General features: G+C 44.7%; 1 protein-coding gene across 1 annotated transcript in view; it reads right to left on the bottom strand.

Moving 5' to 3' along the window:
• Positions 1–760: 760 nt before the first annotated feature.
• Positions 761–17,134, bottom strand: part of LOC127920901 (thyrotropin-releasing hormone-degrading ectoenzyme-like) — a 135,112-nt gene continuing 118,738 nt past the window's right edge. The window contains exons 6-8 of the mRNA XM_052504922.1: positions 15,817–15,949; positions 14,135–14,190; positions 761–822 (exon numbers count right to left, since the gene is read on the bottom strand). Coding sequence (XP_052360882.1) covers positions 15,831–15,949 — 119 coding nt within the window. The 3' untranslated portion in view covers positions 761–822; positions 14,135–14,190; positions 15,817–15,830. The remainder of the gene's footprint in view (positions 823–14,134; positions 14,191–15,816; positions 15,950–17,134) is intronic.

The raw sequence follows: 17,134 nt of genomic DNA on the forward strand, positions 1-17,134 counted from the left end.
TACATAGGGTTTATAGTACTGGGGCTCAGTGGGGGCATTAGTACATAGGGTTCTATAGTACTGGGGCTCAGTGGGGGCATTAGTACATAGGTTTTATAGTACTGGGGCTCAGTGGGGGCATTTAGTACATAGGGTTTATAGTACTGGGGCTCAGTCAATACATTAGTCCACATAGGGTTTATAGTACTGGGGCTCAGTGGCCAAACAGGCTGGCATTAGTACATAGGTTTTATAGTACTGGGCAGAAGCTCCTCAATACATTGAACCCTGATCCACAGAAAGGTAGTTGGGGGTCTTGGTAGTTAGGGGGTCAGAGGGCACCAGCTGTACCAAACTGTAGTTGGAGGCTGGTCAGGTTGGGATTAGGGTCAGAGGTTATAAACTACTGAAGAGGCTGTAGTTGGAGGGTTATGGTCAGGGTTAGGGTTAGGGTTAGGGTTAGGTCAGAGGTTATAACCTACACTGAAGAGGCTGTAGTTGGAGGGTTATGGTCAGGGTTAGATTAGGGTCAGAGGTTATAAACTATGAAGAGGCTGTAGTTGGAGTGCTATGGTCAGGGTCAGGGTTAGGATTAGGGTCAGAGGTTATAACCTACACTGAAGAGGCTGTAGTCCTATGTGCGGTCCAGCAGCTTGATTAGGGTCAGGGTCAGGTTTAGAGGTCAGAGGTTATAACCTACACTGAAGAGGCTGTAGTCCTCTGTGCGGTCCAGCAGCTTGTCCAGCTGGTAGAGGGGAGCGGCTGGCAGCGTGGGGAGGAACTCTCTCCTGGGGTAGGTAGCAGATGATCTGGAGGGGCACGTTCTGGGGCAGGTAGCCAGCCCTGGCAGGAGAGGAGAGAGAGTAGGTTCATTAAGCAGTAAGGCCCGAGGGGGGTGTGGTATATGGCCAATATACAACGTCTACGGGCTGTTCTTATGTACGACACAACATCAGGGAAGAGAAGAGCGTTCTGGGGCAGGTTGCCCACCTGCGGATAGATAAATGGAAAAGGTGCATATCCCATATAAAATATGTAAGACTAGAGAGTTCTGGGGCAGGTATCTCGACCTGCAGAGAAAGAGATAGGTAACATCCTCTAACACCGTAGGGAAGGTTCTGTGGAGGGCAGGGGAAAGGAGAGGGAGAGGAGAGAGAGAGAGAGAGAGAGAGAGAGAGAGAGAGAGAGAGAGAGAGAGAGAGAGAGAGAGAGAGAGAGAGGAGGGGGGAGGGAGGGAGGGAGGGGAGGGAGGGAGGGGAGGGGAGGGGAGAGGAGAGGAGGAGAGAGAGAGGAGAGAAGAGGAGAGGAGAGGAGAGGAGAGGAGGGGAGGGGAGGAGAGAGGTGTCCATCATCAGAGAAGGGCATCCTCATGGAGCTGATTTGAAGAGTGTGTCGGTGAAATGCTGATGTGCACATTCTCCATTTCTCCACAGGGTGCTGGGCCCAAAAGACAGTCTGACACATCACATGGTGTTGTACTTTATTCATGCACCCGTCCACCGCATGTCTACTGACAGACAGGAAGTGCTGTGGGTCCAAAGCATGAGAGAAGTACTTTATACCGTCATGGCCGGGTCCAGGCGTTCTGTAAGCAACCCTGGTCGTTAGCCCCCGAAAAACATCAGCAAACAATAATAAAATATACCAGAAGCTATTTTTAAATGTGTCGCATCAGCAGTTTCAGTCTTGTTATGACAGTCAATCAATTAACATGTCAGCTGACGATGTTTAGATTGGTAGTTAATCTAGCCAGCTGCCAAACTTGTATTAATCACGGCTGTAAACCAACAGGCACTCCAGGAGGCCCCCATTGATTTTGTTAGTCGTTCTCACTAAGATATCCTATTAACGTGACACAATTCATTACAGAATATGTAGAATTGCTGGAATTAGCTTTAAAACTGCAGAACGTTATCGCCGCCCCATGGCAGAATGAGTAGAATTGCTTGAAAATGTATCTAAAATAGCAACGTTTTCTCTCTGCCCCATGGCAAAATGTGTAGAATTGCAGGAAATGAACTTTAAAACTTAAATGTCTCTCTCAGCCATCAAAAGAGGGACTACTAAAATGTTTTTGCCGTGAAGAGGGCACCCCCCCATCCAAATCTCACTTAGGGATCCCAAATGGCCAGAGCCGGCCCTGTATACCATGTGCAGGTTTATCCTAATTATTTCTAGACATAATTTAAGTTAACACCAAACCACTGAGAAGACGTGTGCTTGGGGGGGGCCCTCCAACCATATCCCGCTTGGGGCCCCCCAAAAGGCTATAGACGGCCCTGTATACCGTGTGCAGGTTTATCATTCTTAATTCTAGACATTTAAGTTAATACCAAACCACCGAGGAGGAGTCAAGACAACAAACAGAACTACATCCCATTCTCAGCTACTTAGCATCCCAAATGTCACTCTGATTACCAACATAGTGCACTTATTTAGACCTGGGTCCCGGTAAAAAACGTAGTGCACTACATAGGGATTAGGGTACCATTTGGGATGTATCCTGTGTTCTCACAGCTTGACTCCCACAAAACTACCTGCTGCATTAACATAGATCATCACATTATCTTAGTAAACAAGTCAAATGTATTTCAAGTGTTTTAGTCACGCATGCTGATTGTACATGTACAACACCTGCATTTCTGTCTCAGCTCGTGTCAAATGCTGAGGAGTCCATAAAACGAGCCAGATATACATTTAGCTAGAACCGCACCGGGATTCTCTATGCATCACAGGAACTGTAACAGTTCAGCAACAGGGATCTGAACTCTACTGTCTCTGGCACATTACAACACAGCTGCTAGGACTTAAACACCTCTTCACATTCTGCCCCAATGAGAATCTCTCTCTCTCTCTCTCTCTCTCTCTCTCTCTCTCTCTCTCTCTCTCTCTCTCTGTCTCTGTCTCTGTCTCTGTCTCTGTCTCTCTCTGTCCTCTGTCCTCTCTCTCTCTCTCTCTCTCTCTCTCTCTCTCTCTCTCTCTCTCTCTCTCTCTCTCTCTCTCTCTCTCTCTCTCTCTCTCTCTCTCTCTGTCTCTCTCTCTGTCTCTCTCTCTGTCTCTCTCTCTCTCTCTCTGTCTCTCTCTCTCTCTCTCTCTCTCTCTCTCTCTCTCTCTCTGTCTCTCTCTCTCTCTCTCTCTCTGTCTCTCTCTCTCTCTCTCTGTCTCTCTATCTCTGTCTCTGTCTCTCTCTCTCTCTCTCTCTCTCTCTCTCTCTGTCTCTCTCTCTGTCTCTCTCTCTCTCCCTCTCTCTCTCTGTCTCTCTCTCTCTCTCTCTCTGTCTCTCTCTCTCTCTGTCTCTGTCTCTGTCTCTCTCTCTCTCTCTCTGTCTCTCTCTCTCTCTCTCTCTCTCTCTCTCTCTCTCTCTCTCTCTCTCTCTCTCTCTCTCTCTCTCTCTCTCTCTCTCTCTCTCTCTCTCTCTCTCTCTCTCTCTCTCTCAGCATGGTATATCTGTAGTGGTCTCTACAGGATCTCTCTCTGTCTCTATACTCTAGTGGTCTGTCTCAGGATCTCCCTGGTATACTGTGGTATGTGGTATGTACAGGATGCGCATGGTATACTGTAGTGGTATGTACAGGATGCGCATGGTATACTGTAGTGGTATGTACAGGATACGCATGGTATACTGTAGTGGTATGTACAGGATACGCATGGTATACTGTAGTGGTATGTACAGGATACGCATGGTATACTGTAGTGGTATGTCTCAGCTCCAGCATTCATCAGTCTGACGGCTTGTAGGTTGAAAGTGGTCTCTGAGTGATACCATCTGCACGACAGTAAGGAGAGACCAGCTCGTGGCTGGAATATGTGTGGGTCAATAGATCCTTTACTGGACGATACCATCTGACAGTAAGGGAGAGACCAGCTCGTCGCTGGAATATGTGTGGGGTCAATTGATCCTTTACTGGACGATACCATCTGACAGTAAGTGAGAGACCAGCTCGTGGCTGGAATATGTGTGGGGTCAATAGATCCTTTACTGGACGATACCATCTGACAGTAAGGGAGAGACCAGCTCGCCGCTGGAATATGTGTGGGGTCAATAGATCCTTTACTGGATGATACCATCTGACAGTAAAGGGGAGAGACCAGCTCCGCTGGAATATGTGTGGGGTCTTCAGATCCTTTACTGGATGATACCATCTGAAGTAATGGTGAGAGACCAGCTAAATGGCTGGAATATAAACTGGGGGTCAATTGATCCTTTACTGGATGATACCATCTGACAGTCAGAACGTAGACCACGGGCCGACAAAACATGTGTTTTTATTGCTCCTTTATTAGAACCAGTTTACAGTAAGGGAGAGACCAGCTCGTGGCTGGAATGTTAATATGGGGTCAATAGATCCTTTACTGGACGATACCATCTGACAGTAAGGGAGAGACCAGCCGTGGCTGGAATATGTGTGGGGTCAATAGATCCTTTACTGGACGATACCGTAATTGACAGGATAAAGGAGAAGTCTCCACTTTAATAGGCTTTAATGATGCTCCCAGCAGGGGTCAGAAAGAGCACAGACTGGATGATACCACCCAGCACAGGGAGAAACCAGCTCTGGCTGAATATGTGTGGGGTCAATAGCTCCTAAGGTAACGATACCGTCTGACAGAAGGAGAGACCAGCTCGTGGCTGGAATATGTGCCTGGGGTCAATAGATCCGGGTTTACAGATGATACCATCTATTGGTTCCATTGCGAGAGACTAAAGCTTAATCGCTGGAATATTTGTGGGGTCATTTGAAATCCTGTCAACTGGATGATACCATCTGACAGTATGGGAAGACCAGCTAGACCCCTATTGGAATCCATTCAGTTTTGCAATAGATTCCTTTACTGGACGACTCCATCTGACAGTGTGTGAGAGACCAGCTGTGTGCTGGAATATGTGTGGGGTCAATAGATGTTGTGTGGTGCGATACCATCTGACAGTAAGGGAGAGACCAGCTCAGAGATGAAATATGTGTGGGGTCACTAGATTTTTTACTATTTTTGATACCATCTGACTTCAATAGAGACCAGAAATCTTCCTGGAATATGTGAATGGGTCACTAGATCCTTTACTGAACGATACCATCTGACAGAAGCTAGCCAGCTAACCAGCTACTAGTGGCTGGAATATGTGGGGTCAATCAGCTACCTTTAGTCCGGATGATACCATCTGACAGTAAGGGAGAGACCAGCTCGTGGCTGGAATATGTGTGGGGTCATTTTGATCCTTTACTCCGGATGATACCATCTGACAGTAAGGAGAGACCAGCTCGTGGCTGGAATGGCTAACGTCTCTGGGTCAATAGATCCTTTACTGGATGATACCATCTGACAGTAGTGAGAGACCAGCTCTGGGGCTGGAATATATTTGGGGTCACTAGATCCTTTACTGGACCCATCACAACTGACAGTAGGGAGAGACCAGCTCGTGGCTGGAATATGTGTGGGGTCAATCCTCCATTTACTCCCCGATACTCATCTGACAGTGATAGGGAGAGACCAGCTAGCTGGCTGGAATATGTGTGGGGTCAGGGTAGATCCTGGTTACTGGACGATACCATCTGACAGACAAGGGAAGACCAGCTCGTGGCTGGAATATGTGTGGGGTCAGTTAATCCTGTTACTGGATGATACCATCTGACAGTAAGTGATTAGTTCCAGCTCGTGGCTGGAATATGTGTGGGGTCAATAGATCCTTTACTGGATGATACCATCTGACAGTAGGGAGAGACCAGCTGCCGTGGCTGGAATATGGTCTGTGGGGTCAACAGACTCCTTTACTGCCCCATACCATCTGACAGTAAGGGAGAGACCAGCTCGTGGCTGGAATATGTGTGGGGTCAATAGATCCTTTACTGGATGATACCATCTAATCACTTGGGAGAGACCAGCTCCCTAATGGAATATGCCTTGTCCATTGATGTTTTGGATGATACCATCTGACATTTCACTGTAGAGACCATTCCTGCTGGAATATGTGTGGGGTCAATAATCCTTTAGTTCCATCTGACCACTCATGCGGAGACCAGCTCGTGGTTGGAATGATGTCTAGGGTCAAAGATCCTTTACTCATTCAATGCATACATTTCTCAACTGTAGGGGAGAGACCAGCTTGTCTGTACGCTGGAATCTATTGTGGGGTCAAAAGCTCCTTTACTGGACGATACCATCTGACAGTCTGGGAGAGACCAGCTCGTGAACGTTTGCCTTATCTTAGGTTACAGAGAGGCTTTGTCTTAATGTAATGTTTCCTGCAAGCATGCTAAATTAATATGAAATTATCCTGGGTGGTTCATTTGACCTGAATGCTGTAACCATAAAAGCCATGGTATATCAGAACGTATACCTCGGGTTGACAAAACATGTATTTTTACTGCTCTAATTACATTAGTAACCAGTTTATCGTGTCTGAATCCTGGGTTTGGAAGACCAATAAAACCCCAAGGACGTTTCCATCCCTAACTGTAACATGTTCTGACAAGATGGAAACAAAAGCGAGGTTAGCCGTGGTATATTGGCCATCCTACACACCTCCTCGGGCCTTATAGCAAAAATGATAATGAACCCACCAGGTATAAAGAATCCGACACGGGCACCACTTTAATAGATAATCATCCTAACCAACCAGGCGGGCAGAAAGAGCACAGAGTTGGGGACTGCCTCACACCCAGCACACCATGAAACCCCCTCTGATAGAGAGGTCTGGCTCCCTGAAGGTAACATCCTCTGAGAAGCAGACATCTTTAAAACACTTTGAGGCATTTCTAATAGCCTGCCTGGGGTGCCATGTGGGCCGGGTTTGCAGATGTGCAGTTATTCTATTGGTTCCATTGCGCCAGGCCATCTTAAATAAGACCACATATAAAAATTTGAAATGAACTGATCATAGCCCTTGAATCTCAGGTCTTATGGGAAGACCACCAAAAGACCCCTATTACATTGGCATTCAAAAATCCCCCATGATTGACTTTTAGCGAAGTTAGGAAACAATAGACAGGTGGTGTTGTGTGTGTGTGTGTGTGTGTGTGTGTGTGTGTGCATGTGTGTGCACAAACTGTGTGTGTCCTGTGTGCCCTGTGTGTGTGGTGTGTGTACTGTTGTGTGTGTGTGGTGCTGTAATGAGAATTTCAGGCAGCAGAAAAGCAGCAGAGATGCTTTCTTCCTGGTCTAGTCATGCTAGCCCTATTTTTTTAATATTTTTCTTAACCTCAACTTCAATATACTCTCCTGAAATCTGGACCCCAACCCAATGTGGAATGGATCTGCTATTTTTTTACTTTTTTGAACCGAACTGAAACAGTTGCTAGCCAGCTAACTAGCTACTAGTCAGCTAGCCACTGCTAGTGGTCATCAGCTCCTTTAGTCCGGACAACTCTCGCCAGTCCGCACAGTGAGACACTCAAACCAGAGCAAATCAGACTTATTCCCTGCCATTTCTCCGGTCTTCCTAAAGCCAAGCTCTGAACCGACCAACCCGAATCCCCTGATCATCGCAGCTATGCAAGCTGCTATCCGAGCTGGCTAACCTCTGTCCCAAAGCAAGAACCAACCAGCCTGAGCTAGCCCATCTCCCAGCTGGCCGAAGAGGTCCATCAGCCACATCCTTGGGCTCAACACCTATTTTGCCAATTGGCCTGCACCCCCGCCGACCCATCACAACTGAACTACCGACCCCGCCCTCGGCTGGCTCCTCCATCGTGACATCCCCTGAATGCTCATCTGCTGGGCCTGATAGCCGGGGTTCAATCCGCTAGCTGCCTAGACATCTTTCTCTGTTAGCAGGGTAGCCTAGTGGTTAGAGCTGCGACACTTAGTAACCTGAGCTGACAAGGTAAAATCTGTCAGGCTCTGCCAATGAACAAGGCAGTTAACCCACTGTTCCTAGGCCGTCATTGAAAATAAGAAATTAGTTCTTAACTGACTTGCCTTGTTAAATAAATAAAAGGCCCATAGGACAAATTCTCTGGCCACTGTAGATTTGCAAAAGGCTTTGGCCTGGGCTCATTTAGGACAGCGCCCTGCTGATCCATGAAAACATGGTCTGCCCAGGGGGCTACAACAGACTTCTTCCATCGCCCCTCTAAGGCCCTTCTGAATAGCCCCGGCCCGCTAGCTGCCTGAAACGCTGTGTCTCTGGCCCGCCGAGCCACTCACTGACCCCTATAATCACTTGGCTACGCATGCCTCTCCCTAATGTCAATATGCCTTGTCCATTGCTGTTTTGGTTAGTAATTATTGCCTTATTTCACTGTAGAGACTCTATTCCTGTACAATGGCGCCTTAGTTAACCCTTTAGTTACCCTACCACTCAGTTTCAGGTGAGACCTGGTTTAAATGATGTATCTAGAGACAAAATCTCTCTAATCTTCATTCAATGCATACATTTACCTCAATTTGTCTCAGTATTCACATCCTACCACACCTTTGTCTCAGTACATTATTCCTTGATATGTCTAGTAGTGTGAATTTAGTTAGAAACCTGTCTCCTAGTTTAGTATCTCTGTTCCCAGTACGTATTAGACGACCAGTTCTTATAGCCTTTAGCAGTACCCTTATCTTAGTTCTCCTCTGTTTCTCTGGTGATGTAGAGGTTAATCCATGCCCTGCAGTGCCTAACTCCACTCCCATTCCCCAGGCGCTCTCATTTGTTGACTTCTGTAACCATAAAGCCTTGGTTTCATGCATTTTAACATTAGAAGCCTCCTTCCTAAGTTTGTTTTATTCACTGCCTTAGCACACTCTGCCAACCCGATATCGTAGTTTAGTTCTGAATCCTGGCTTAGAAGACCAGTTATTAAAACCCTGACGTTTCCATCCCTAACTGTAACATGTTCCGACAAGATGGAACTGCAAAAGGGGCGGAGTTTGCAATCTACTGCAGAGATCTGCCATCCTACAATCTAAGCTTGATGCCTTCAACAAAAATTATCAATGAACCCACCAGGTATAACCCCAAGTTTCAGTTAACACGGGCACCCTCATAGATATCATCCTAACCAACCTGCCCTCCAAATACACCTCTGCTGTCTTCAACCAGGATCTCAGCGTTCACTGCCTCATTGCCTGCATCCGTAATCGGTCTGTGGTCAAATGACCATCCTCATCAGTTCAAACGCTCCCTGAAACACTTCAGTAGCAGGCATTTCTAATTGACCTGGTCTCAGTAGTTTGAAGAATATGACCTCATTCCGTCAGTAGAGGATGTCTGGTTATTCTTTAAAAGTGCTTTCCTCACCATCTTAAATAAGCATGCCCCACTCAAAAAATGTAGAACCAGGAACTGATATAGCCAGTGGTTCACGTTGTTAGACCTGACTGCCCTTGACCAGCACAAAAACATCCTGTGGCGTACTACATTGGCATCGAAAATCCCCCATGATATGCAACTTTTCAGAGAAGTTAGGAAACAATATACAGGGGCAGTTAGGAAAGCCAAGGCCAGCTTTTTCAAACAGAAATTTGCATCCTGTAGCACAAACTCCAAAAAGCACTTCCTCCCAGCTGTCCTCTGCACTGAGGCTAGGAAATACTGTCACCACCGATAAAGCGATAATTGAGAATTTCAAGAAGCATTTTTCTACGGCTGGCCATGCTTTCAACCTGGCTACTCCCTACCCCGGTCAACAGCCCTGCGCTCCCCACAGCAACTTGCCCAAACCTCCCCATTTCTCCTTCACCCAAATCAAGATAGCTGATGTTCTGAAAGAGCTGCAAAATCTGGACTCCAACAAATCAGCTGGGCTAGACAATCTGGACCTTGTGCCTTGTTTCAAATTATCCGCTGAAATAGTTGCAACCCCTATTACTAGCCTGTTCAACCTCTCTTTCGTATCGTCTGAGATCCCCAAAGATTGGAAATCTGCCGTGGCCATCCCCTCTTCAAAGGGGGAGACACTCTAGACCCAAACTGCTACAGACCTATATCTATCCTACCCTGCCTTTCTAAGGTCTTCCAAAGCCAAGTTAACAAAAATATCACCGACCATGTTCCCACCGTACTTTCCTCCGCTATGCAATCTCGTTTCCGAGCTGGTCATGCACCTCAGCCAAGCACAAAGTCCTAAACGATATCATAACCACCAACATAAGAGACAATACTGTGCAGCCGTATTCATCGACCTGGCCAAGGGTTTCGACTCTGTCAATTATCACATTCTTAACGGCAGACTCAACACCCTTGATTTCTCAAATGACTGCCTCCCCTGGTTCACCAACTACTTCTCAGACAGAGTTCAGTGTGTCAAATCGGAGGGCCTGTTGACCGGACCTCTGGCAGTATCTATGGGGGTACCACAGGGTTCAATCCTCTGGCCGACTCTTTTCTCTGTATAGATCAATGATGTCGCTCTTGCTGCTGGTGATTCTCCTCTACGCAGACGACACCCTTCTGTATACTTCTGGCCCTTCTTTGGACACTGTGCTAACAACCCTCCAGGCAATCAATGGGCAGGTGGGACGGTAAAAATTGCAGAGTGCGAATTTCAAATTACAGAAATATAAATATTTAACATTCATGAAAATACAAGTATTATACATCAAAATAAAGCTTAACTTGTTAATTCAGCCGCTGTGTCAGATTTCAAAAAGGCTTTACGGCGAAAGCACCATGCGATTTTCTGAGGACAGCGCCCGGCAGATAAAAGTATGAAAAACATTTTTCAACCAGGCAGGTGAAACACGAATGTCAGAAATAGCGATAAATGCCTTACCTTTGAAGATCTTCTTCTGTTGGCACTCCAAAAGGTCCCGGTTACATCACAAATGGTTTTTGTTCGATTAAGTCCTTCTTTATATACATAAAAACTCAGTTAAGCTGGCGCGCTTCATTCAAAAAAATAATACTGTTAAACCAGTTTCAGAAAGGAGAATTTTGTCTCAGTAGTGGAGTTTAGTTATTAAGACTAATATGTCTCAGTAGTGGAGTTTAGTTATTAAGACTAATTTGTCTCAGTAGTGTGAATTTAGTTATTAATATGTCTCAGTAGTTTAGTTATTAATATGTCTCAGTAGTGTGAATTTAGTTATTAATGTCTCAGTAGTTTGTTATTAATATGTCTCAGTAGTTTAGTTATTAATGTCTCAGTAGTGTGAATTTAGTTATTAATATGTCTCAGTAGTTTAGTTATTAATATGTCTCAGTAGTGTGAATTTAGTTATGAATATGTCTCAGTAGTTTAGTTATTAATATGTAACCACTAGGCTACCTGCCGAGACTGCTACCTGACTGGTTGCCTAGTGATTAGAGCGTTGGGCCAAGTAACCTAAAGGTTGCTGGATCAAATCCCAGAGCTGACAAGGTGAAAATCTGTCATTCTGCCCCTGAACAAGGCAGTTAACCCACTGTTTCTCAGTAGGCTGTCATTGTAATTAAGAATTTGCTCTTAACTGACTTGCCTAATTAAATGAAGGTTAAATAAATAAAACAAATATTTTAAAAAGTAGTATCTATGGAAGCATAGCCACTAGATCTTAGCTCTGAGACGACTGTCATCAGGAGATCCCTGACTTGACCTACTAACTAGTATCTATCAGACAGTGGAAGCATTGCCACTAGATCTTAGCTCTGAGACTACTGTCATCAGGAGATCCCTGACTTGACCTACTAACTAGTATCTATCAGACAGTGGAAGCATAGCCACTAGATCTTAGCTCTGAGACTACTGTCATCAGGAGACCCCTGACTTGACCTACTAACTAGTATCTATCAGACAGTGGAAGCATAGCCACTAGATCTTAGCTCTGAGACTACTGTCATCAGGAGACCCCTGACTTGAACTACTCACTAGTATCTATCAGACAGTGGAAGCATAGCCACTAGATCTTAGCTCTGAGACGACTGTCATCAGGAGACCCCTGACTTGACGTACTAACTAGTATCTATCAGACAGTGGAAGCATAGCCACCGTGATGCAGAGGCTGCATCCTCATCAACCCCACTGTTTCCAGACACTAAAAACACACCATCCTGGAGCTGTGTGTCTTCCCTTTGTCACAGAGGAGGTTGTGGGGATCTATCAAATGGCAGCCACTAGATCTTAAATAGTGCACTACTTTTGACCAGGGCCCTGACTTGGCCTACTAAGTAGTGCACTATTTAGACAGTGGAAGCCATTTGAGCCACTAAACAGTGGATCTGGCTGTCTGTCATGGCGGTGAAACGACGGCTGGCGCACTAACTAGCCAATCGGTGTGGAGCATCTGAGCTCCGTGCGCAGGGAGCGGGGAGAGACAGCGGCAGTCAGGATGGATGCCTGTACAATATGTTCAAAGACACGCCCGCAGGCCAGCTGTCACCTTGACCTACTAACTAGCAGGCTATCTGTTCCAGTGGAAGCTAGCCACTGATGTTTCCAGCATCCTGCCAGCATGGCGTGTCCAACAGATGAAAAACGCTGTGCCTTATGAGCTGTGTAGCTAACCAGAGAATCAGTCACGGAACTACTGTTCTGAGAAAAGACAGAGACAGGCAAATCATTTGTCCACCACTTTGGGCACGTCACACTTGGGTCACAACATTGGTATTTCCTGGTCACAACATTGGTATTTCCTGGTCACAACATTGGTATTTCCTGGTCACATCATTGGTATTTCCTGGTCACAACATTGGTATTTCCTGGTCACATCATTGGTATTTCCTGGTCACATCATTGGTATTTCCTGGAGACAACATTGGTATTTCCTGGTCACATCATTGGTATTTCCTGGTCACATCATTGGTATTTCCTGTGGTCACAACATTGGTATTTCCTGGTCACAACATTGGTATTTACCTGTTCACAACATTGGTATTGAGCCTGATCACATCATTGGTATTTCCTGGTCACATCATTGATATTTCAAAGACACATCATTGGTAGGTCCAGCTGTCACATCATTGGTATTTCTCTGGTTCCAACATTGGTATTTCCTGGTCACATCATTGCCAGTATTTCCTGGTCACAACATTGGTATTTCCTGGTCACAACATTGGTATTTTCTGGTCACATCTTCCTAGTCACAACCAGGTATTTCCTGGTCACGGAACATTGGTATTTCCTGAGTCAATCATTGGTATTTCCTGGTCACATCATTTGTCACAACATTGGTATTTCCTGGTCACAACATTGGACATATTTCCTGGTCACATCATTGGTATTTCCTGTTTCCTGGTCACATCATTGGTATTTCCTGGTCACATCATTGGTATTTCCTGTTTCCTGGCACACTGTTCACAACATTGGTATTTCCTGGTCACATCATTGGTATTTCCTGGTCACAACATTGGTATTTCCTGGTCACATCATTGGTATTTCCTGGTCACATCATTGGTATTTCCATTGGTATTTCCTGGTCACATCATTGGTATTTCCTGGTCACATCATTGGTATTTCCTGGTCACAACATTGGTATTTCCTGGTCACATCATTGGTATTTCCTGGTCACAACATTGGTATTTCCTGGTCACATCATTGGTATTTCCTGGTCACATCATTGGTATTTCCTGGTCACAACATTGGTATTTCCTGGTCACATCATTGGTATTTCCTGGTCACATCATTGGTATTTCCTGGTCACAACATTGGTATTTCCTGGTCACAACATTGGTATTTCCTGGTCACATCATTGGTATTTCCTGGTCACATCATTGGTATTTCCTGGTCACATCATTGGTATTTCCTGGTCACATCATTGGTATTTCCTGGTCACATCATTGGTATTTCCTGGTCACATCATTGGTATTTCCTGGTCACATCATTGGTATTTCCTGGTCACATCATTGGTATTTCCTGGTCACAACATTGGTATTTCCTGGTCACAACATTGGTATTTCCTGGTCACATCATTGGTATTTCCTGGTCACATCATTGGTATTTCCTGGTCACAACATTGGTATTTCCTGGTCACATCATTGGTATTTCCTGGTCACATCATTGGTATTTCCTGGTCACAACATTGGTATTTCCTGGTCACAACATTGGTATTTCCTATTTCCATTATTAGCCCTTTGTCTAATAATGGCTGTACTGAGAACAGGTTGAGAAGAGTAGCTGAGATGACGTGTCTAAGCTCTATAAAAACGGCTGTACTGAGAACAGGTTGAGAAGGGTAGCTGAGATGACGTGTCTAAACTCTATAAAAACGGCTGTACTGAGAACAGGTTGAGAAGAGTAGCGGCCATTAAACGCACCTGGCCAGATTGAAGACATCATCGATGAGCCCCGCCCTGTTGCCGACAGAGATGATCTACGGAGAGAAAAGGGTAAAAGGTGGAACGGTTTTCATAGATTTTTCTGCTTTTACATTTTTATTCAAACCTTTAATGGTCCAGATGACGAGGAGGAAGAGGAGGAAGATGAAGAAGAGGAAGAAGAGGAAGATGACAAAGAGGAAGATGAAGAAGAGGAGGAAGAGGACGATGAAGAAGCGGAAGATGACGAAGAGGAAGATGACAAAGAGGAAGATGAAGAAGAGGAAGATGACGAAGCGGAAGCTGAGGAAGAGGAGGAAGAGGAGGAAGAGGACGATGAGGAAGAGGAAGATGAAGAGGAGGAAGAAGAGGAAGATGAAGAAGAAGAAGATGACGAAGCGGAAGAGGAGAAAGAGGAGGAAGAGGACGATGAAGAAGAGGAAGATGACGAAGCGGAAGAGGAGGAAGAGGAGGAAGAGGTCGAAGAGGAGGAAGATGATGATGAAGAAGAGGAAGATGACGAAGCGGAAGAGGAGGAAGAGGAGGAAGAGGACGATGAGGAAGAGGAAGATGAAGAGGAGGAAGAAGAGGAAGAAGAAGATGATGAAGCGGAAGAGGAGGAAGAGGAGAGAGGACGATGAAGAAGAGGAAGATGAAGAAGAAGAAGAAGAGGAAGATGACAAAGAGGAAGATGAAGAAGAGGTGGAAGAGGATGATGAAGAAGCGGAAGATGACGAAGAGGAAGATGACAAAGAGGAAGATGAAGAAGAGGAAGATGACGAAGCGGAAGAGGAGGAAGAGGAGGAAGAAGAAGATGACGAAGCGGAAGAGGAGGAAGAGGAGGAAGAGGACGATGAAGAAGAGGAAGATGAAGAGGAAGAAGAAGAGGAAGATGACAAAGAGGAAGATGAAGAAGAGGAGGAAGAGGACGATGAAGAAGCGGAAGATGACGAAGAGGAAGATGAAGAAGAGGAAGATGAAGAAGAGGAAGATGACGAAGCGGAAGAGGAGGAAGAGGAGGAAGAGGAAGATGACTAAAATGGAAGATGAAGAGGAGGAAGAAGAGGAAGATGAAGTTGAAGAAGATGACGAAGCGGAAGAGGAGGAAGAGGAGGAAGAGGACGATGAAGAAGAGGAAGATGACGAAGCGGAAGAGGAGGAAGAGGAGGAAGGGGAGGAAGAGGATGATGAAGAAGAGGAAGATGACGAAGCGGAAGAGGAGGAAGAGGAGGAAGATGAAGAAGAGGAGGAAGAGGACGATGAAGAAGAGGAAGATGACGGCGGAAGAGGAGGAAGAGGACGATGAGGAAGAGGAAGATGAAGAGGAGGAAGAAGAGGAAGATGAAGAAGAAGAAGATGACGAAGCAGAAGAGGAGGAAGAGGAGGACGAGGACGATGAAGAAGAGGAAGATGAAGAGGAAGAAGAAGAGGAAGATGACAAAGAGGAAGATGAAGAAGAGGAAGAAGAGGAAGATGAAGAAGAAGAAGATGACGAAGCGGAAGAGGAGGAAGAGGAGGAAGAGGACGATGAGGAAGAGGAGGAAGAGGAGGAAGAAGAGGACGATGAAGAAGAGGAAGATGACAAAGCGGAAGAGGAGGAAAGATGAGGAAGAGGAAGATGAAGAGGAGGAAGAAGAGGAAGATGAAGAAGAGGAAGATGACGAAGAGGAAGAGTGTCCTACCTCAGCGTTGGTCATCAGCTGTCCAATGAGGAGCCTCCAGTTGTGGAGGTCGAGTTCACCCGGAAGTACCCAGTCTGGTTGATGTTGCCTAGCAACCACATGTCATCGTCCATCCGGCCCACTTTGTGTGTCTCTGTAAACAAATAAACATGATGGACGTGTTTAATGGTTTACTCTATATTTACAGTGCTATATATACAGAGATGATGGACAAGTTTAAAGGTTTACTCTATATTTACAGTGCTATATATACAGAGATGATGGACAAGTTTAAAGGTTTACTCTATATTTACAGTGCTATATATATAGAGATGATGGACAAGTTTAATGGTTTACTCTATATTTACAGTGCTATATATACAGAGATGATGGACAAGTTTAAAGGTTTACTCTATATTTACAGTGCTATATATACAGAGATGATGGACAAGTTTAAAGGTTTACTCTATATTTACAGTGCTATATATACAGAGATGATGGACAAGTTTAAAGGTTTACTCTATATTTACAGTGCTATATATACAGAGATGATGGACAAGTTTAAAGGTTTACTCTATATTTACAGTGCTATATATACAAAGATGATGGACATGTTTAAAGGTTTACTCTATATTTACAGTGCTATATTTACAGAGATGATGGACAAGTTTAAAGGTTTACTCTATATATACAGAGATGATGGACAAGTTTAAAGGTTTACTCTATATATACAGAGATGATGGACAAGTTTAAAGGTTTACTCTATATTTACAGTGCTATATATACAGAGATGATGGACAAGTTTACAGGTTTACTCTATATTTACAGTGCTATATATACAGAGATGATGGACATGTTTACAGGTTTACTCTATATATACAGAGATGATGGACAAGTTTACAGGTTTACTCTATATATACAGAGATGATGGACAAGTTTACAGGTTTACTCTATATTTACAGTGCTATATATACAGAGATGATGGACAAGTTTAAAGGTTTACTCTATATTTACAGTGCTATATATACAGAGATGATGGACAAGTTTAAAGGTTTACTCTATATTTACAGTGCTATATATACAGAGATGATGGACATGTTTAAAGGTTTACTGTCTATAGTAACAGACATGTTTAAAGGTTTACTGTCTATAGTAACAGACATGTTTAAAGGTTTACTGTCTATAGGACATGTTTAAAGGTTTACTGTCTATAGTAACAGACATGTTTAAAGGTTTACTGTCTATAGTAACAGACATGTTTAAAGGTTTACTGTCTATAGTAACAGACATGTTTAAAGGTTTACTGTCTATAGTAACAGACATGTTTAAAGGTTTACTG

The sequence above is a fragment of the Oncorhynchus keta genome, unplaced genomic scaffold, assembly GCF_023373465.1.
Source record: "Oncorhynchus keta strain PuntledgeMale-10-30-2019 unplaced genomic scaffold, Oket_V2 Un_contig_2111_pilon_pilon, whole genome shotgun sequence".
In the NCBI taxonomy this organism is placed as follows: Eukaryota; Metazoa; Chordata; class Actinopteri; order Salmoniformes; family Salmonidae; genus Oncorhynchus; species Oncorhynchus keta.